Below are 20,558 nucleotides of genomic sequence, written 5' to 3'. Positions count from 1 at the left end.
CTGAGCAGCAGAACCGCTAGGTGACAGCCACGTAAATCCCCCAGAACCTGACCTCACACAGCTGCGGGAATGAAGGAGGAGCCTTGGGAAGGTGGCTGTCATCAGGTGTGATGTGGGCGTTCAGAATGCACACCGCAGACATTCGGGAAGAGAATATGGACCTGGGGTGGGGAAGACCGAGAACGAGCCTGAGCTGCAGCCCACGCAGACAGACAGGTGCCTCTGATCTCAGTGGTGAAGGTGACCTGCGGAAGCCAAGGCCTGTGTCCCAGAGCCCTGCACACACCTGGCCCAGGAGGAGGAGCTGATAGACTGCTGGGGAAGCGGAGCAGCTGCAGGGCCAGCACGTGCCTCAGGGGGAGCCTGCGGACAGGCCATGAGGCAGGCATGCAAACCAAGCCCAGTCCTCTGCCCGCAAGCCTCCCCCTGGACACCCCCCCGTGGCCACTCTCACCAGAAAGGTACAGGGGCACGAGTCGCCCTGCCCAAGTCAACAGGTCGCAAAGCCACCATGTCCTGTGGCGACAATCGAAAGTGCCGTGCACATAGAGAAAGATCCAGCAACCCCAGCTTAGCTTACCTGAATTCCCAGAAAGAGAGGTCTCAGTCAACAGTGGCCAGTCCTCCGGATCCGAGACGGTGTCTGCTTCTGCTTCTCTATTATCTGGTCAGTAGTAACAACCGTATCATAAACGGGAGAATCAAACCATTCAAGGACCAGAAACGTAAGCGCTCAGCCAAGGACAGCTGGGCCTCCGCCTCAACAGATCCCAGTTCATGTGGAAACAAGTTTCTCCAGCTTTCCTTGACCCAAGGCAAAGCCGAGGTTTTTTGTTTTGTTTTGTTTGTATCTTAATTAGCATACTCATTTTCTAAAAGCATCAGAATGCTGAACTGACACCTATTGTCCATATGTTCTAACCACTCTGACCCCCTTACACTTTCCTGTCACACACATTCACAGACACACACACACACACACACACACACACACCTTGCATTCCGTAGGCTCCTGGGAGAGGTCTCAACTACACTGGATTGGAGACCTGTATTAGTCAGGATTCTCCAGAGAAAGACAACCAATAGCACATAGATATAAATATCTTGATGTACAATTTATATGTGTATATAACATATAAACATATATATAACATATACACATATAAATTGTATATAAAGAGAGAGAGGGAGATATCATTCAGCAGTTGGCTCCCAAAATTGTGAGAGCTGGCCAGTGTGAAATCTGCAGGGCTGGCCATCAGACTGGAAACTCAGGCAGGGTTTCTAGGCTGTAATCTTGAAACAGAATCGCTTCTTTCAGCAACCTCAGTCTTGACTCTTAAAATCTTCAACTGATTAGGCGAGGCCCACCCACTTTATGGCAGGTAATCTGCTTTACTCAAAGTCTACTGATTTAAATGTTAATCATATCTTAAAAAAAGAAGCTATTAAATAAGTGCTCTGATACTCTTATAGCTTACAATATACTAAAACATAGCTCATTAAAAAATTCAAGGAAAATGACAAATTGGGATTATAAAGACTGTTTTAGGCATATTAAACTATAACTAAGCTATATTATATAACAATTATATACTGTAAAATCTGGCCTTCAGTGTACAGTCTTTAACTGCAGTTATCCAATCATGTTCCTTATAGATGGGCTTAGCTTATGTAGGTTTCATTTTTCTAAAATAAATCCAGTCAGCTGTATATACAACTCCACGCACCAGACTTTATTAGAGCATTTAGTAATTATCAAAAGATGAATATTTCTCCTCTGCTAAAGCTGGAAGTTTTGTTAAAGTTCCAGAGAAACCAGAATATCTGCCAAACAGAAGAAGAACTATTTCAAAATACAACACTGTTTTCATCTGAGCTCTTTTCATCCCAAAGTAAGCTCTCCCTTAAAGAGACACGCTAAGTGGTATATACACACAGATGCTGAGGTTTCCCTTCTCCAAATAACTTGAAGCTGCTTCTCAAAAATCAATTTTACTTTCAAAAATTAAAAAAAAGGGCACCATCACTCCAAGTTGCTAAACATCCTGAACTTCTTATTTTCTGACCAAATTTAAATACAAAAGGTAAACCTTTGTGACCAAATGGACAAACGACCAACATATTTCAGTCTATCCCGACTTGGCAGGTCTCAGGAACTCCACTTGCTGTGAACGTGCACAGAGCACTAAGGCACAGCCTGTGTGGCCGGAGGCTGCTTTGTCTCCTCCCCGTGGCTCAGGCTGGTGGAAAGGGAACAGGAGAACAGCTGTTAGTGAAGCCTGAACCATCCCCTTCCTAGGCCCTAGAACTCAGGGAGCCAACGTGAATGTCACTCCCTGTCATCGGCTACTTCCCTAACTCAGATAATAACTTAGCTCCACTGGGAGCTAAGGTCACTGCACTGGGGGGAACTGCCCAGGGTCAAAATCACTCTCAAAAATCTCTTAAACGTGCTGCTTTCAAGACTCACGTATCATCTCTCCACAGTCTAATGCATGATTTTTTTTTTTCCTTCGGTGTTGGAGAAAAGACAGCTATTTCTTGGAGGGAGGGCCAGTTAAAGTGGCTGGTCTGACCTTTGGGAAAATGCCCATTGTTAATAAGCAGACTGAGTCCAGTTGGAGGTTCACAAAACAAGAGGTGGGTAGGGCCCATATTCTCCCATCCTAAAGTGAACACTAGGGCATGTGCTCATTGAGAAGAACAGACAGAATCACCTCTGAGATTTATTTCTCAATCTTCTCCTGCATTCAGCACATACAATTTAATTTGGGCATGACAGACATTGCTGGTTACCTACCCAACATCTATACTCCCCTTTCTCCTTATTAACAGAATCCCACTTTGCGGGAAGACAGTAACAAGCTCAGTTTAAATCTGTAGCCCCAGATTCCCTTGTAACTAACAAGCTTCATGTGATTCGGTTCCGGCCAATGGAGACAAAAGTCTACTGATTCAGCTTCCATGAAAACTATTTCCCTAATTTTTTAAAAAGAAAAGAGAGTCTACTGGCACACATCTTTTACCAAATCCTTCACCATCTGCCTGCCCCTCCCTGCCTGGAGAGCAGATGTGCTTGAAGGTAGAGCTGCTGTTCTGTGACCATGAAACCCAAAGCCAAAGGAAAGATAACAGAGCAGGAAGTGAAAACAACCTGCGTCCCTAACTAGCACTCAAAGCTGCCGTACCAGCCTTGGATGGGTTTCCCCGATGACTCAGCCAGAGAAGAATCTGCCTGCAAGGCAGGAGACACAGGAGATACAGGTTTGATCCTTGGGTTGGAAAGATCCCCTGGAGAAGGAAACGGCAACCCACTCCAGTATTCTTGCCCTGGAGAATCCCATGGACAGAGGAGCTTAGCGGGCCATGGGGGTCTCAAAGAGTCAGACGTGACTGAGCTCAGCACCAGCCTTGGACAAAATCCCTCTGGGCTACTGCTCACAGGATTCAAACAAAACCTCTATTTGGTTCAGCTTCTGGAGTCTGATTTCTCTTATACATGACTGATCATAACACATACATTTAATTCGCATTAGATCCAATTCCCCACTAGGGCTGGAATTCTAATATACTTAGCCCAGATTAGGCTTTTATCCATATCCTCTTTTAGTACTATTTTGACTTGGAGATTTTGTTATTTTTGTTTTCCCCAAATAAAACTGTAATGTTTCCCTGATACTGAAAGTCATTCAAGATACAGTTACAAGGGTATTCACTAAGATTTGTTTGTGATAATTTAAAATAATCTGAATGCTCATCAACAGTAAATCAAATGTGAAAGTATAATAGACCCATAAACTAGAACAGCTACAGTTATTTTAAAAATCAGCAGATCCTTATTATTGACTTGGAAAGAAATCCTACTTCTGTTACTGAGAGAACAAAGGAAGAACAATGCACATAAAACGTAGTTACGTCATTTATGGTACTTAAAATACACACACTGAAACTTATCAAGATGTTTGTATATATTCTTATGTAAACATAGAAACATAGCTGAGCACCGAGAAATTGATGCTTTCGAACTGTGGTGTTGGAGAAGACTCTTGAGAGTCCCCTGGACTGCAAGGAGATCCAACCAGTCCATCCTAAAGGAAATCAGTCCTGAATATTCATTGGAAGGACTGATGCTGAAGCTGAAACTCCAATCCTTTGGCCACCTGATTCGAAGAACTGACTCACTGGAAAAGACCCTGATGCTGGGAAAGACTGAAGGCGGGAGGAGAAGGGGATGATAGAGGATGAGATGGTTGGATGGCATCACCAACTCGATGGACGTGAGTTTGAGCAAGCTCCAGGAGTTGGTGATGGACAGGAAGCCTGGCATGCTGCAGTCCATGGGGTCACAAAGAGTTGGACACGACTGAGCAACTGAACTGAAACAGAAAAAAAATCAAGAAGAATATATACTAAAGAGATAGTTCTCTCTGGATCATAAAAAAGAGGGAAGGTTAGGGAGAGAGGAAAATTCACTTACTTGATAAATGTTATGTTGTTTGAGTTTATTACACAAGAGTCATTTATGAAAGTGAAAGTGTTAGTAGCTCAGTTGTGTCCAACTCTTTGCGACCCTATGGACTGTAGCCCGTCAGACTGCTGCATGAATTCTTCAGGCAAAAGTACTGGAGTGGATTGCCATTCCCTGCTCCAGGGGATCTTCCTGACCCAGGGATCAAACCCAGGTCTCCTGCAGTGCAGGGTGGACTCCTTACCATCTTAGCCACCAGGGAAGCCCAAAGTCATTTATATCTTGCACTACATCTAAAAAAATACAGAACAGCCTAAGTTAGAAAAGTCAAGTCACCTAAAATGTCACCACACAGAAATAACCATGGTTGACATTTTGATGAAAATCTCCTAGAATCCAGACCTCTCACTACATATGCATGCGCACACATCTTCTCACCTTCTGCAACACCACCCCCTCCTCGCACCATCCTCTCGCCCTCTTCTGCTGGCTTCCTCTCCCTTACCAAACTTCAGCTCCCTGGAGCATCCCGAGGATTCTGTCCTGGAACAACTTCTCTCTGTAACTGGTCCCTAAGTCAACTCATCCGGTCTCATTGTCAGACCCTCCACCATGAGTTTCAGTCTTGACTATCCGGTTACCCACTTGAGAGCTCCATTCAGATGCTGAAACCACAAATCTAATGTACACTCACACCCAGCCTTTAAGATCCAGCCACACCCCTTTCCTTCTCTCTCCACCAATAAAAGCAGAACTTTCCCAGTCTACACACACACACACACACACAAACACACACATACACACACACCCCACTACCAGCAGTTCCCAAAGTGTGAGCCTTTGGGATGTCTAAGTTTTCAAAGATTCTGTGAGGTCAAAACTATTCTGGTAATACTGTGATGAAAACTAGCACAAAATTTGCTTCCTTCATTCCTACTCTCTCTACAAACATACAGTGGAGTTTTTCAGAGCCTACCTGATGTGTGGTGTCATGATGGATGGAATTCAGAAGCAGATATAGAGGCCCTTATTAAGGCAGACTGTGTGGATCACAACAAATTGTGGAAAATTCTTAAAGAGATGAGAAAACCAGACCACCTGACTTGCCTCCTGAGAAACTTGTACAGAGATCAAGAAGCAACAGTTAGAACTGGACATGGAACAACAGACTGGTTCCAAATAGGAAAAGGAGTACGTCAAGGCTGTATATTGTCACCCTGCTTATTTAACTTCTATGCAGAGTACATCATGAGAAATGCTGAGCTGAGGAAGCACAAGCTGGAATCAAGACTGCCGGGAGAAATATCAATAACCTCAGATATGCAGGTAACACCACCCTTATGGCAGAAAGTGAAGAAGAACTAAAGAGCCTCTTGATGAAAGCAAAAGAGGAGAGTGAAAAAGCTGGCTTAAAACTCAACATTCAGAAAACTAAGATCATGGCATCTGGTCCCATCACCTCATGGCAAATAGATGGGGAAACAATGGAAATAGTGACATTATTTTCTTGGGCTCCAAAATCACTGCAGATGGTGACTGCAGTTATGAAATTAAAAGATGCTTGCTCCTTGGAAGAAAAGCTATGACCAACCTAGACAGCATATTAAAAAGCAGAGACATTACTTTGCCAACAAAGGTCCATCTAGTCAAAGCTATGGTTTTTCCAGTAGTCATGTATGGATGTGAAAGTTGGACTATAAAGAAAGCTGAGCACCAAAGAATTGATGCTTTTGAACTGTGGTGTTGGAGAAGACTCTTGAGAGTCCCTTGGACTGCAAGGAGATCCAACCAGTCCATCAAAATCAGTCCTGGGTGTTCATTGGAAGGACTGATACTGAAGCCCAAGCTCCAATACTTTGGCCACCTGATGCGAAGAACTGACTCACTGGAAAAGGCCCTGATGCTGGGAAAGACTGAACAGAGGATGAGATGGTTGGATGGCATCACCGAGTTGATGGACATGAGTTTGAGTAAACTCTGAGGGTTGGTGATGCACAGGGAAGCCTGGTGTGCTGCAGTCTATGGGGTCGCAAAGAGTCGGATATGACTGAGCGACTGAACTGATTAAGCCAGACATTAGAGATCTGCAAAAGCACAAAACACTAATCTTCTCATAGTTCTTGTTTTGAAAAGTCTGGTTATTTTTCATAAAAATCTGTTATTTATATCAATAGGTAAACATTTATTACTGTTCTTTTAATTTTTTAAATCTACTTATTTTTAATCGAAGGAAAACTGCTTTACCATATTGTGCTGGTTTCTGCCATACATCAACAATTACTGTTCTTTTTAAAGGAACACATTTCAAAAACTGTCTCAGAATATTTCCTACATGACAATAAATATACTATTTTAAAATTTAAAAAAAACTCAGTCTCAATTTTTAACATGGAACATATTCACAGACAGCTGACAAAGCCAAAGCTTTCTGGGGATCCTCAATAAATTTTAAAAGTGTTAAGAGATCTTAATTCCAACCAGCTTGAGAACCATTCTTAACAACCATGGGCATTTAGTGAAGAGATCTGAAATGGCTATCCACTATCATCATGCGTAATGAACAGTGCACGGAGTGGGATGTGTGTTTGGAAGAACTTTGGAAATCTAGAGGCTACACTGTCAATGTTATTTCTTGTATTAACTGAGAAAACAGTAGGATGGCTAATTCAAATGCTGACAGTTTTTGTTCTGGTTTGAAATACCTGATATGATCAGAATAATATCCTTTTTGAAACCACATGACAGATTTCTGTGACAAAAGCTGATTCTTATGTGATAGAGAAGGCTTTAGCTAGTGTAAATTTATATAGGGATCCCTTTTGATTCAAGAAAGAAAAAAAAACACTAGAATTCCTCCCAGGGCACAAGCACCAGAGTAAAGGACTTCACTATCCATTTGCCCACTTCCTCCCCTCTAGAAAGAGGAAACGATTCCAAATGGACAGAAGCAGCAGCCTCAGAATGGACATGGGCTAACCACAGTGAGAGGAACACGCAACAAGATAAACCCACATGTTGTTTTAAAATGTATATATACATGTTTAAAACTGGACTCTCCTGGTGGTCCAGTGGTTAAGAATCCGCCTGCCAATGCAGGGGACGCAGGTTCGATCCCTGGTCCGGGAAGATTCCCACATACCTCGGGGGCACCTGAGTCCGTGCACCGCAAACTCCTGAGCCTACACTTGACAACTACGGAAGCCCGCACGCCTAGAGCCCTGCTCTGCAACGAGAAAGCCGCTGCAATGAGAAGCCTGTGCCCTGCAACAAAGAGCAGCCTTCCCTCACCGCACCTAGAGAGACTTTGGTGCAGCAACAAAGACCCAGCGCAGCCAAAAATAAACCACGTAAATAAAATTGAAAAAAAAAAAAAAAAGTCTACATATACTACGTATATAAGGTGTGTAGAATGTACTCTATCAAGTACACAGTTCAGTTTAACTGAAAATGAACTGTTCACTCAGGAACCTCGATATTTTTCTCAAAATCTGTTTTAATTTTTTAAAATCTTGCTTAAAAAAAAAACAATGTGTATCCAAAAAAAAAAATGAAGTTTTCATGATCCTTTTTATGCTTTTCAAAATGTATATGTCTTGATGGGTATTGTAAGCCATACTCTATGCCCAGGGAGTCCCACAGAAGCAGCTGGTTAGAAAAGATGCAGCTAATTAGCTACCTAAGTAAGGTTTTACTAACATCAACCACTCATGCTTTAGCTAAATACCTCCTACTTCAACGAAGATACTTCTAGGAAAGATCCTTGTTAAAAAACAAACAAAATACCTCTGCAGCTGCAGTTCACAGAATGATTTCAGGTCAGCTGACTGCTTCCCCCAAAATTCCTAAAATTGAACAAGAGGTGGGTTGGTTGAAGTGGTTGACAGTTTTTCTACACCAGAACACATTCTCTTAAGTCACAGAGAATGTTCCAAACAAAAAGAACTTACCAGAACATCGTCCTCAAGGCGTTGAAGAACCTCGAAATCCTTGTCAAGATTGCTCAGCTCTTGAAGAACAAAACTGTGAAACTGTTCCAGTTTATTCAGTCTGAGAAAAAATAAGAGCAACAAATTTCACCAGACCGCTGGATGTGACAAAGACATCTCTAATCTTATTGCAAAGATACTCCATATTTTTCTCTAGATGTTTCTTGTCTTAAGAATATACATCTCCTTTCTCTTCTTTCCCCTTGGAAATGTTCTTTTGAGGAATCACAATTCCATAAACTTGCGTTGAAACCCAACACTTACCTGCGATGATGTATCTGGTTTAAAAGTTCTATCAGGCAATCTGGTACTTCCTTTGCATTTTTTGAATAAAGTGGGCTCCTTCTGTACCTAATCTAAACCATAACAACAACAAAATGAGCACATCCGGGTTAAACAGAACTACATAAATTGGATGTAGTCTTCATATTAAAAAGATGTTGCCCGCACATAATATTCACAGCAAACATCACTAAAGCACTGTGCATTTCATATATTACCTCAGGTTTGATATCAATAAAGGACAATAAGCTAAAATAGGAAAACGTGTATTCATGCCACGGATACACATATTGAGTATCACAAACAAATTTCCATTATAAACTAGCTTACATTAGTACTGCAGAAAATAAGACTGGAGATCTTTCAAGTTAGTTCAATGAATATACGTTAGGGTGAGATCGTAAGTACTTTTCTCAAATGTGCTAACAAATAATTCCTTAGGGATTTATAAACAGTAGGGAAATGGACGGGACACAAATGGTTTCAAAGTCCTCTTGCAGACAAGGTTCTGTGACAGCCTGCATGTGTGGCGTCTCGAAGATTTGCCCTAGTCAGCTGACCACCCACACCCAGTCCACCTGCGTCTCCATCCCAGACGCCTCTCTCATCCCCACAGTCCCCTGGTCCTCCCTTCCTTGTCTATCGCTGTGACCAAATCAATGCTTCCCGCTTGTCCAGTTTTCTGAGACTGCAATCAACAAAAACCAAAGCCTTTCCATACAGGTCCATCTGGTCCCATGAGAGCAAATGGACATGGAATAGCTGCCCTGGTTTAAGCTGGGGTTTTGTTTTTGGGTTTTTGGCGGAGAGCCACACTGTGCAGCATGTGGGATATTAGTTCCCCAACCAGGGATCGAACCCACACCCACTGCAGCGGAAGCTCTGATTCTTACCCACTGACCACCAGGGAAGTCCCCAGAATAGCTGTCTTATAAATACAAACCACAGTTCACAAAGACATTAAATTCAGCAACCACAGCTAGAACAATGTACCTCCCCAGAGACTCAGGTACACCTTCACACAGGAAGGACCACAGTGGTGTTAATGAATGTGAACCTGTTACTTCAAATGCATAACGAGCTAGCTTTTCATTTTTACTGGACCATTACCTCATAGTTTCTTTTCAGTTCTCTAGTGAAGTTTTCAAAAGCAGTGATCATCACAGAACCTTTTAAGTTCTCTGGCAGAACGTTTAAGGATGAAGTTGAAATGCCTTCTGCACAAGAAGAATAGAACATTAAGTAAAACTAACAAAGGGCTCAAAGTAGGTATGCTCAGCCTGCCTGCTGCCCAGAGCATGGGAAGTCCTTTAGAAACTCAGGCATGACCCAAAGAAGACCCGCTGGCTTCTGTGGGTCACGGACTTCGTGACCCACAGAAGTCCATGGCTGCAGCAAGACTGACTCCAACCGTGACTGACCAGACCAGCTTGAGCCAAGAGTCCTCAGCTGATGCTTCATGCAGCTTCCCACCAAAACTCACTGTCTGGCAAGGGCTCATTTCAACAAACTTTCCCAGCACCTTGAATCAGAGCAACTGATCAGATCAGATCAGATCAGTCACTCAGTCGTGTCCGACTCTTTGCGACCCCATGAATCGCAGCACGCCAGGCCTCCCTGTCCATCACCAACTCCCGGAGTTCACTCAGACTCACGTCCATCGAGTCAGTGATGCCATCCAGCCATCTCATCCTCTGTCATCCCCTTCTCCTCTTGCCCCCAATCCCTCCCAGCATCAGAGTCTTTTCCAATGAGTCAGCTCTTCCCATGAGGTGGCCAAAGTACTGGAGTTTCAGCTTTAGCATCATTCCTTCCAAAGAAATCCCAGGGCCGATCTCCTTCAGAATGGACTGGTTGGATCTCCTTGCAGTTCAAGGGACTCTCAAGAGTCTTCTCCAACACCGCAGTTCAAAAGCATCAATTCTTTGGCACTCAGCCTTCTTCACAGTCCAACTCTCACATCCATACATGACCACTGGAAAAACCATAGTCTTGACTAGACAAACCTTTATTGGCAAAGTAATGTCTCTGCTTTTGAATTTGCTATCTAGGTTGGTCATAACTTTCCTTCCAAGGAGTAAGTGTCTTTTAATTTCATGGCTGCAGTCACCATTTGCAGTGATTTTGGAGCCCAGAAAAATAAAGTCTGACACTGTTTCCACTGTTTCCCCATCTATTTCCCATGAAGTGATGGGACCGGATGCCATGATCTTCATTTTCTGAATGTTGAGCCTTAAGCCAACTTTTTCACTCTCCACTTTCACTTTCATCAAGAGGCTTTTTAGTTCCTCTTCACTTTCTGCCATAAGGGTGGTGTCATCTGCATATCTGAGGTTATTGATATTTCTCCCGGCAGTCTTGATTCCAGCTTGTGTTTCTTCCAGTCCAGCATTTCTCATGATGTATTGTGCATATAAGTTAAATAAGCAGGATGACAATATACAGCCTTGACGTACTCCTTTTCCTATTTGGAACCAGTCTGTTGTTCCATGTCCAGTTCTAACTATTGCTTCCTGACCTGCATATAGGTTTCTCAAGAGGCAAGTCAGGTGGTCTGGTATTCCCATCTCTTTCAGAATTGTCCACAGTTTCTTGTGATCCACACAGTCAAAGGCTTTGGCATAGTCAATAAAGCAGAAATAGATGTTTTTCTGGAACTCTCTTGCTTTTTCCATGATCCAGCAGATGCTGGCAATTTGATCTCTGGTTCCTCTGCCTTTTTTAAAACCAGAGCAACTGTCTGCACCTTAAATCAGAGTATGTCTAAGAAGCAGGCTGAGGTGTTGTTAGAGATCTCTAGGATAATGTAATGGGTAAGACATTCTAGGGACTGGCGTTTAACAGCTTCTGGGTACCAAGAGGCTTTACAAGGGCTCACGAAGGGTCTGGCACTGTGTGGACCAACTCATTTAATTCTCAGAAAATCCAAGTGAAGCCGGTACTGTTCATGTCACTTTTCACACAGATCACACAACTGGTGCGAACTCACACTGACAGCTCCAGGGTCAGAACGCAGGGCTGCCCGGCTCTCACCACCCACTTCGAGTACCTGGGGGCCTCCAAATTTGCCTTCTTAGAGCCTTTGGTCTCAAAGGATAGGCGTGTTGCTCATCCAGAAGGCCAACCCCATGTACGCAGACACTTCAGATCATTCTCCTTCATCTGTGGAGTGGATATTTCTAACACAAACATTTGGCTATACTAAAGCAGATACCTGTAAGTTTAAGAACACTTGGGGCCTGGAAATTGCCACAAAGACTTAAGAGGCAGAAATCAAAATGCCAGGAGGAGACAGTGCTTGCTCTTATCTACAGTGTGTGCAATGATTTACTTATGTCTGAAGACAAAGCACTTCGTTTTTTGGCTCCTGCAGCCACTATGATCTTAAAACTCTAGCTGCCTTGTAGTTCACATTGGGACTCTAAGTGCTCACACATCTGAAACATCTGGGTGCCCGGCGTTACCTGCCAACTCAGCTTCTTCTGCCACCGAGGAAAGGGCCCCTGGTTCACCACCGTCTTCCAGCCATGGCTGTTTCCACTTAGCACCGTGACGGTCAGCTCTGTCTGAAGGCAAGCGGAACACACTGATAATCACACACACACGTCTCCTTGTTCCCAGATTTATCTTGCTCTTTTTCGCCAGTGAATATCTAGCCATGATGAGCGGCAAGTGAAACGTGTTCCTGCCTTGTTACAAATTGCTTATCATTTGGCACGTTGACTAAGGGCACGTCTCAAAGCACGAGGTGTGCTGTTGCCTGAAAGAGGACCCGAGCATCCTTCGATGAGCTCAGTGACATGCAGGAGCACTCTCCTTTCCAGGATACGGGCTGGCTCAAATGGAAAGCAGTAATGGTTGGCATCAACCAGGGCTCCCGGCTAAAGGGGCAAGGTAGCAAGGTTTCCAGGCCGCCTGGCCCTTGGAAGCTGATCGGATCAGCTCAAGGAGGGCACCACCTGCTGGTGACGTGGAGCCTCAGCACCGGACTGAGGACTGTCTCACGAAGGAGGGCCTCACCAGTGTGAGTGATCACATTTTCACTCGGAACCTGAAAGAGCTCACAACCAGCTTCTCTTTTTTTAAAAAAAAGTGAAAAGCATAAGCAATACTCTCAACCTGGAGAGGTGCAACTATCTCTTTTCACTGCTCTAAGATTCAGGTGTGTTCCTTTATTTGAAAAGTATCAGTTCAGTTCAGTCGCTCAGTCGGGTCTGACTCTTTGCGACCCCATGAATTACAGCACACCAGGCTTCCCTGTCCATCATCAGCTCCCGGAGCTTGCTCAAACGCATGTCTATCGAGTCAGATGGGTATTTGCTAGGGAGTCTGGAAAAGACTCTCATGCTGGGAGGGATTAGGGGCAGGAGGAGAAGGGGACGACAGAGGATGAGATGGTTGGATGGCATCACCAACTCAATGGACATGAGTTTGAGTGAACTCCGGGAGTTGGTGATGGACAGGGAGGCCTGGTATGCTGTGATTCATGGGGTCGCAAAGAGTCGGACAGAACTGAGCGACTGAACTAAACTGCACTGCACTGTTTCAAGGCTAAATGATTTTTTAAATCCAGGGAAGAATCCAGACACAGCCCAGTCCTCTTCCAGCCTCTAAACAAATGGCACTCAGGCTTAAATCTCACATGGTGCCTACACCCCGGTCAAGACCCAAAGAAACCACTTAGAAAGAATTCTAGCTAGCCCCAGTTAGGCACCCATGAACAACTACTATGTTTCTTTACATTTCTCTCCTTTCTGCCTCTTTTGCCTCTTCTGGTTTCCCCCCCCCCCCCCCGACATTTGTAGCAATAGCTCAAAGCATGGCCTTGAATGTTCATGCCCCACCTGTGGAAAAACAAAGCATCTACTGGCATAGACAATATAATAGCTACCTCCAATGGAGAGAGGAATCCAGGAACCCTGTATAAACAATGTGATGGTTCCCTGAACAAGCTGCTTGGAATTTGTGAACCTACTATATGGGGATCATCCCAGAGGGCCCACTTCAGCGACATGGAAATAATCTGGCACAGAAAACCCTTTGGAAGGGGCAATCCTGTAAATTACTTTACCTGAAATAGAGGAGCGGCTCTCCAGAGAGAACAAGTTCCTCTAGGGAAACCAGCGCACTCCTTAAAGCATGCAGGTCCTAAGTGATGCAGCTGACTCAGCTTTGTTTCCATGGCAACTGCATGCCTCTTTGAACCAGGACCTTTGGACATTCTCATAAAGGGGCTAAAACTATGTACATGCAGCACTTAAAAAACAAACACAGTCAGTAAACACACCGTGGCCGAAACTAAGGTGATCTCGAATGAATGCTGGTTCTCTTGGTGGCTGCTAAAGGAGTGTCCACTTGCTTTCGGACACAGGTGTCTTCATCGCTGTGAAAGCTGAGGGCTTTTGCAATCTGAGGAGCTTCTGAACTTATTTTAGGCACAGGTTGTATGTAGTGAATAATCTGGTGTCCATATTGCATTTACTCACTCATATTTCCGATGAAAACAGTTTTTAGTGCATGAATACCCAAGTTCTCCCAAGTTGAGGCATTAAAAGAAAATCTTACTCTGAAGTGACACCGTGTGGCTATAAATGATAAAGGTCAAGAGCCTTCACTACGACAAGAAAAGTCTTTTTTTATCGAAATACCCTTCCTATGGAGGTACTTTCCTAATGTCAGTTCCTCTGTTTATTCTACCAATGTGTACTATGCTAAGAATCTGAAAGTTAAAGACAATCTTTACTGTTGAATTTATCAGCCTGATGGAGACCACTGAAAAATATTTTGTCTGGACTAATGCATTTCGATTGCCAATGCAGGAGACAAGAGCTGTGGGTTTGATTTCTGGGTTGGGAAGATCCCCTGGAGGAGGGCGTGACAACCCACTGCAGTGTTCTTGCCTGGAGAATCCCATGGACAGAGGAACCTGGTGGGCTACAGTTCATGGGGTCGCAAAGAGTCAGACACGACTGAGAGCATGCACACAAACCAACTAATAATAAATACTGATTTCTGAGTATGTATGGATAATTATTCAAACACAGAATTCTGCAGAGGTTCGTCACTACATGACAGCATGTTCTAAGTTTCTTATTCACTTTCTAAGTTTCTTATTCTTCTTTCTAACTTTCTTATTCTTCTTTCTAACTTTCTTATTCTTCTTTCTAACTTTCTTATTCTTCTTTCTAACTTTCTTATTCTTCTTTCTAAGTGGTGTTGTTGCTGTTTAGTCATTAAGTCACGTGTGACTCTTTGCGACCTCAAGGACTGTAGCCTGTCAGGCTCCTCCATCCATGGGATTTTCCAGGTAAGAATACTGGAGTGGGTTGCTATTTGCTTCTCCAGGGGATCTTCCTGACTCAGAGATCAAACTCGGGTCTCCTGCATTACAGGCAGTTTCTTCACTACTGAGCCACCTGGGAAGCCCCTTTCAAAGAAGGTACACGATGAGGGCAAAATGCAAAATCATGAGTAATCAGTCATCCTGTCTGCTCACAGCTCTGGGAGCCCAGCACATCCAAAATTCCAGAGAAAACATTAAAACAACAGCCCATGAGCAAAAGAGCCAAACAGGAGATACCAAGGGAACATTTCATGCAAAGATGGGCTCGATAAAGGACAGAAATGGTATGGACCTAACAGAAGCAGAAGAAATTAAGAAGAGGTGGCAGGAATACACAGAAGAACTGTACAAAAAAAAGCTTCACGACCCAGATAATCATGATGGTGATCACTCACCTAGAGCCAGACATCCTGGAATGTGAAGTCAAGTGGGCGTTAGAAAGCATCACTACGAACAAAGCTAGTCGAGGTGATGGAATTCCAGTTGAGCTATTTCAAATCCTGAAAGATGATGCTGTGAAGGTGCTGCACTCAATATGCCAGCAAATTTGGAAAACACAGCAGTGGCCACAGGACTGGAAAAGATCAGTTTTCATTCCAATCCCAAAGAAAGGCAATGCCAAAGAATGCTCAAATTACCTCACAATTGCACTCATCTCACATGCTAGTAAAGTAATGCTCAAAATTCTCCAAGCAAGGCTTCAGCAATATGTGAACCGTGAACTTCCAGATGTTCAAGCTGGATTTAGAAAAGGCAGAAGAACCAGAGATCAAATTGCCAACATCCGCTGGATCATGGAAAAAGCAAGGGAGTTCCAGAAAAACATCTATGTCTGCTTTATTAACTATGCCAAAGCCTTTGACTGTGTGGATCACAAGAAACTGTGGACAATTCTGAAAGAGATGGGAATACCAGACCACCTGATCTGCCTCTTGAGTAATTTGTATGCAGGTCAGGAAGCAACAGTTAGAACTGGACATGGAACAACAGACTGGTTCCAAATAGGAAAAGGAGTATGTCAAGGCTGTATATTGTCACCCTGCTTATTTAACTTACATGCAGAATACATCATGAGAAACGCTGGGCTGGAGGAAGCACAAGCTGGAATCAAGACTGCCGGGAGAAATATCAATAACCTCAGATATGCAGATTAACACCACCTTTAGGGCAGAAAGTGAAGAGGAACTAAAAAGCCTCTTGATGAAAGTGAAAGAGGAGAGTGAAAAAGTTGGCTTAAGGCTCAAAATTCAGAAAATGAAGATCATGGCATCTGGTCCCATCACTTCCTGGCAATAGATGGGGAAACAGTGGAAACAGTGTCAGACTTTATTTTGGGGGCTCCAAAATCACTGCAGATGGTGATTGCAGCCATGAAATTAAAAGACACTTACTCCTTGGAAGGAAAGTTATGACCAACCTAGATAGCATATTGAAAAGCAGAGACATTACTTTGCCAACAAAGGTCCATCTAGTCAAGGCTATGGTTTATCCAGTGGTCATGTATGGATGTGAGAGTTGGACTGTGAAGAAAGCTGAGTGCCGAAGAATTGATGCTTTTGAACTGTGGTGTTGGAGAAGACTCTTGAGAGTCCCTTGGACTGCAAGGAGATCCAACCAGTCCATTCTGAAGGAGATCAGCCCTGGGATTTCTTTGGAAGGACTGATGCTAAAGCTGAAACTCCAGTATTTTGGCCACCTCATGGGAAGAGTTGACTCATTGGAAAAGACTCTGATGCTGGGAGGGATTGGGGGCAGGAGGAGAAGGGGATGACAGAGGGTGAGATGGCTGGATGGCATCACCGACTTGATGGACATGAGTTTGAGTGAACTCCAGGAGTTGGTGATGGACAGGGAGGCCTGGCGTGCTGCGATTCACGGGGTCGCAAGGAGTCGGACACGACTGAGCGACTGAACTGAACTTCCCCAAAGGACACCGTTTTTTGAAAATCACCTGACAAAGGGGCTTTGTGGAAGTCTGAGCATCCAGTGTGAAGACCTGACACATTGTTGGACAAGGAAAAATATCCAACTGGACGCATCCAAGAGGATAACAAGGACCATCACTTGAGCCACATCAGCGCGTGCTCAGGGCAGCCCAGCTCAGCACCGAGAGAAACCCTCTGAGCTTGCAAGCTTTCTCCCTTGGGGGAAGGCGAGAGCATCTGGGTGAGTGCTCAGTTACCCCAGGCGAAGAAGACAATTTCTTTCTTGCTCCAGCCAGAATCCTGAGGTACACTACATGGCCTGGGGTGAGGAGGGGCTTGGAGAACAGCATCCAGGGTTCTCAGGGAGCATCGAAGGGACGCAGATCCTGCTACCTGCCTCAGGTGCCCCATAAGGAGGCTTTCTCAAGAGCTGCTGGGCACGCATGACCTACGGGATAACCCTGCAGCTGGTCCACGGACACCACAAACAATCTGGACGGCTCGCCCATGCACAAGCCCACCCTGGGGCTGGCTCATTTTGCACACTCCCAAGAGCACACCAGGATTCCTGCCTGGGAAATCCCACAGGACAGAGGAGCCTGGTGGGCTACAGTCCACGGGGTCGCAAAGAGTCAGACACAACTGAGCGATTAAGCAACAACAAAGCTCACTGACTGTGAGCATTCATAAGACGCCAGGCCTATTCGGCAGGAAGCACTGAGCATGAGCACCCCCTAGCCCCAGGGGAAGCGACCAGAGGCTGCCAGCACCCGGCCTGGCTGTGCAGGTTGCAGAGAAAACGCAGTCTGCAGAGGTTCCCTGGAGAAAGAAAAGCGTGGAGCAGGAACATCCCTAGAAAAGGCCTGGGAAGGCTTCAGGATCCCTAGGAGACAAAACACATTTCTCTCTTGAAGCCAATCAGTATAGACTAAATATGAAGACAGCAACACAAAACTTCAAGGAACATGAAACTCAAGGAAACGCGACCTGTCCAAAAAACACAACAATTATACAGTATGCTGGCCTGGAGAATTCCATGGCATGTATAGTCCATGGGGTCACAAAGAGTCAGATGTGACTGTGCAACTTTAAAAAAGAAAAGAAAAAAATACAGCGACTGACCTCCACAAAAAAAAAAAAAATGGAGCTCTGCAATTTGCCTAAAAAAGAATGCAAAACAGCTGCTCTAAGGAAGCTCGGTTAGCTATAGGAGCACTCAAAGGTACAAACTTCCGGTGACAAAACAAGTTAAGTCCTGGGAATGAAATATACAGGCAGCGCGGTGACTACAGTTAAGACTTTATTTGAAAGTTTCTGAGAAAGTAGACCTTAAAGGTTCTCATCACAAGAAAAAGACTCACTATCTGTGGGGACAGATGTTAACAACATTCATTGTGATCATTTTACAACATGCATGAATAGCAAATGATTATGTCGTGCACTTGAAATTAACATGCTACCTGTCAATGATAACCCAATTTTTTAAAAAAGGAAACAATCGATACTTTTCTGGAGCCCCAGAAGGAGAAAAAAGGGAAAAGGAGCAGAAAGCTACTTAAGAAAATAATGGCAGGCTTTTCGGGTGGCTCAGTTGGTAAAGAGTCTGCCTGCCAATGCAGGAGACGTGGGTTCGATCCCTGGTCTGGGAAGATTCTACATGCTGCACAGCAACCAAGCCCATGCGCTACAACTACTGAGCCTGTGCTCTAGAGCCTGGAGACCACAAGTATTAGCCCACGTGCAGCAACCATGAAAGCCTATGCATCACAGCAAGAGAAGCCACCACAGTAAGAAGCCGATGTACTGCAACAGAGAGTAACCCCTGCTCACCGCAACTACGGAAAAGCCCAGGCAGCAACGAAGACCCAGGTACAGCCAAAAATAATAAATAAAATTTAAGAAAATAACAATGGCTGAGAACTTCCAAAATCTGGGGAGAAATCTGGACATCCCAGTTCAGGAAGCTCATAAACTCCCCAAAGATTCCCTCACAAAGATCTTCTATAAGACACACTATAATAAAACTGTCTAAAATCACACACACCCACAGAATTTAAAAAGCAGTGGAAAAAAATTCCTCATGGTTCAGTTCCTAAGTTGTGTGTAACTCTTTGTGACCCCCTGTAGCCCACCAGGCTCCTCTGTCCATGGGATTCTCCAGGCAAGTATACTGGAGTGAGTTGCCATTTCCTTCTTCAGGGGATCTTCCCTGCCCAGGGATCGAACCTGGCTCTCCTGCATTGCAGGTGGATTCTTTACCAACTAAGCTACCAGGGGAGCCCTGTCCACTTGCATAGAATACCTTTTTCCGTTCTTTTACTTTGAGCCTTTGTGCATCCTTAAAGCTGAGCTGAGTCTCTGTAGACAGCATATAGCTGGGTCTTGTTATTTTTATCCATGAAGCCACTCTCCATCGTTTGATTGGACAGTTTAATCTACTTACACTTAAAGTAGTCATTGATTTTTAAGGACTTACTAACACCTTTGTATTACTCGCTTTCTGGCTCTTTTGTAGTCCCTCTCTTGCTCTTTGCTTTTGCGGTCCATTTTCTACAGCGGTATGTTTTGATTTCCTTTTCTTTATCTTTTATGTATCTACTATAGATTATCAGAAAAATGGACTTTAGGTTTAAAAATGTAACGAGAAAAGAGGGCCATTACACAATGACAAATGGATCAATTCATAAAAAGAAGGTAACACACTGTAAATATACGTGCACCCAGTATCGCGGCACCCATGTTACGCAAACGTGAACAGATTGGAAGGGAGAAACCAGCAATGCTACAATAGAGCGGGATTTCAGTACCACCCCGGGGGGCAGAGAGGAGGTGGGCTGGGTGACGGGACCCGGATCCCAGGCCACGCGCTTCCTGACACAGACCTTCCTGTTTCGCGAGTGAAACCCCTGCTCCTCCCGTGCCGGCTTACCACTCGGGGCAGGGCAGCAGACGGCACTGCCCTCTCCAAGGTCTGGCAACTGTCGCTCTGTATAGTGATTATATCTGCCTCAGTTTGAATAACAGCCCTGTCAGCCAAAATCAGATTAATTTTGCTTAATTCTGCAAAATAAAAAAGTTTAGAATTCTCTCACCTCTGTCCTCCACGTTCTGCAGTTTATGTTTGAAAGTAGTACTTTTCATCAATGACTCTGGGGCCACAGTCTTAAAAAAAAAAGAGGTGGTCAGAAATACATGCATTTATGTCAAAATAAGCAATATGCGGTATTACATCATCCCTCAAGAAGGAATAAGCCAGTATATTAAGTATAATATCAATTCTGGAAAACAGATAAATAACCAACAATTAAATAGTACCTTCGATTCATTTTCTTCAACATCTGAGTGCTCCAGCGAAGAGAGATCGCTCAGTGGGCTGGGGCTGTGAAGTTCTGAGTATTGGAAGAATAAATAGTTATAAGAGAATAAACATGCTAAGAAGCAAATGAGGAAATGACATTTCACTATCAATCTATAAATTAAATTTCAACATACCCTGCCCCCTGTAAGGGATACAGTTATTAAAAAAAAAAAAAAAAAAAAAACTCAAACCA

The 20,558-nt window shown here is 44.1% G+C and overlaps 1 protein-coding gene across 1 annotated transcript in view; it reads right to left on the bottom strand.

Moving 5' to 3' along the window:
- Positions 1–686: 686 nt before the first annotated feature.
- SYCP2L (synaptonemal complex protein 2 like) overlaps positions 687–20,558 on the bottom strand; it is a 58,375-nt gene continuing 38,503 nt past the window's right edge. Inside the window, exons 20-27 of the mRNA XM_070361006.1 lie at positions 20,323–20,396; positions 20,100–20,169; positions 12,204–12,305; positions 9,850–9,956; positions 8,722–8,813; positions 8,419–8,518; positions 8,255–8,313; positions 687–2,243 (exon numbers count right to left, since the gene is read on the bottom strand). Coding sequence (XP_070217107.1) covers positions 2,189–2,243; positions 8,255–8,313; positions 8,419–8,518; positions 8,722–8,813; positions 9,850–9,956; positions 12,204–12,305; positions 20,100–20,169; positions 20,323–20,396 — 659 coding nt within the window. The 3' untranslated portion in view covers positions 687–2,188. The remainder of the gene's footprint in view (positions 2,244–8,254; positions 8,314–8,418; positions 8,519–8,721; positions 8,814–9,849; positions 9,957–12,203; positions 12,306–20,099; positions 20,170–20,322; positions 20,397–20,558) is intronic.

The sequence above is a fragment of the Bos mutus genome, chromosome 23 (genome assembly GCF_027580195.1).
Source record: "Bos mutus isolate GX-2022 chromosome 23, NWIPB_WYAK_1.1, whole genome shotgun sequence".
In the NCBI taxonomy this organism is placed as follows: domain Eukaryota; kingdom Metazoa; phylum Chordata; class Mammalia; order Artiodactyla; family Bovidae; genus Bos; species Bos mutus.
The sequence above is the reverse complement of the archived record's forward strand: the minus strand, read 5'-3'. Positions and strand labels throughout refer to the sequence as shown.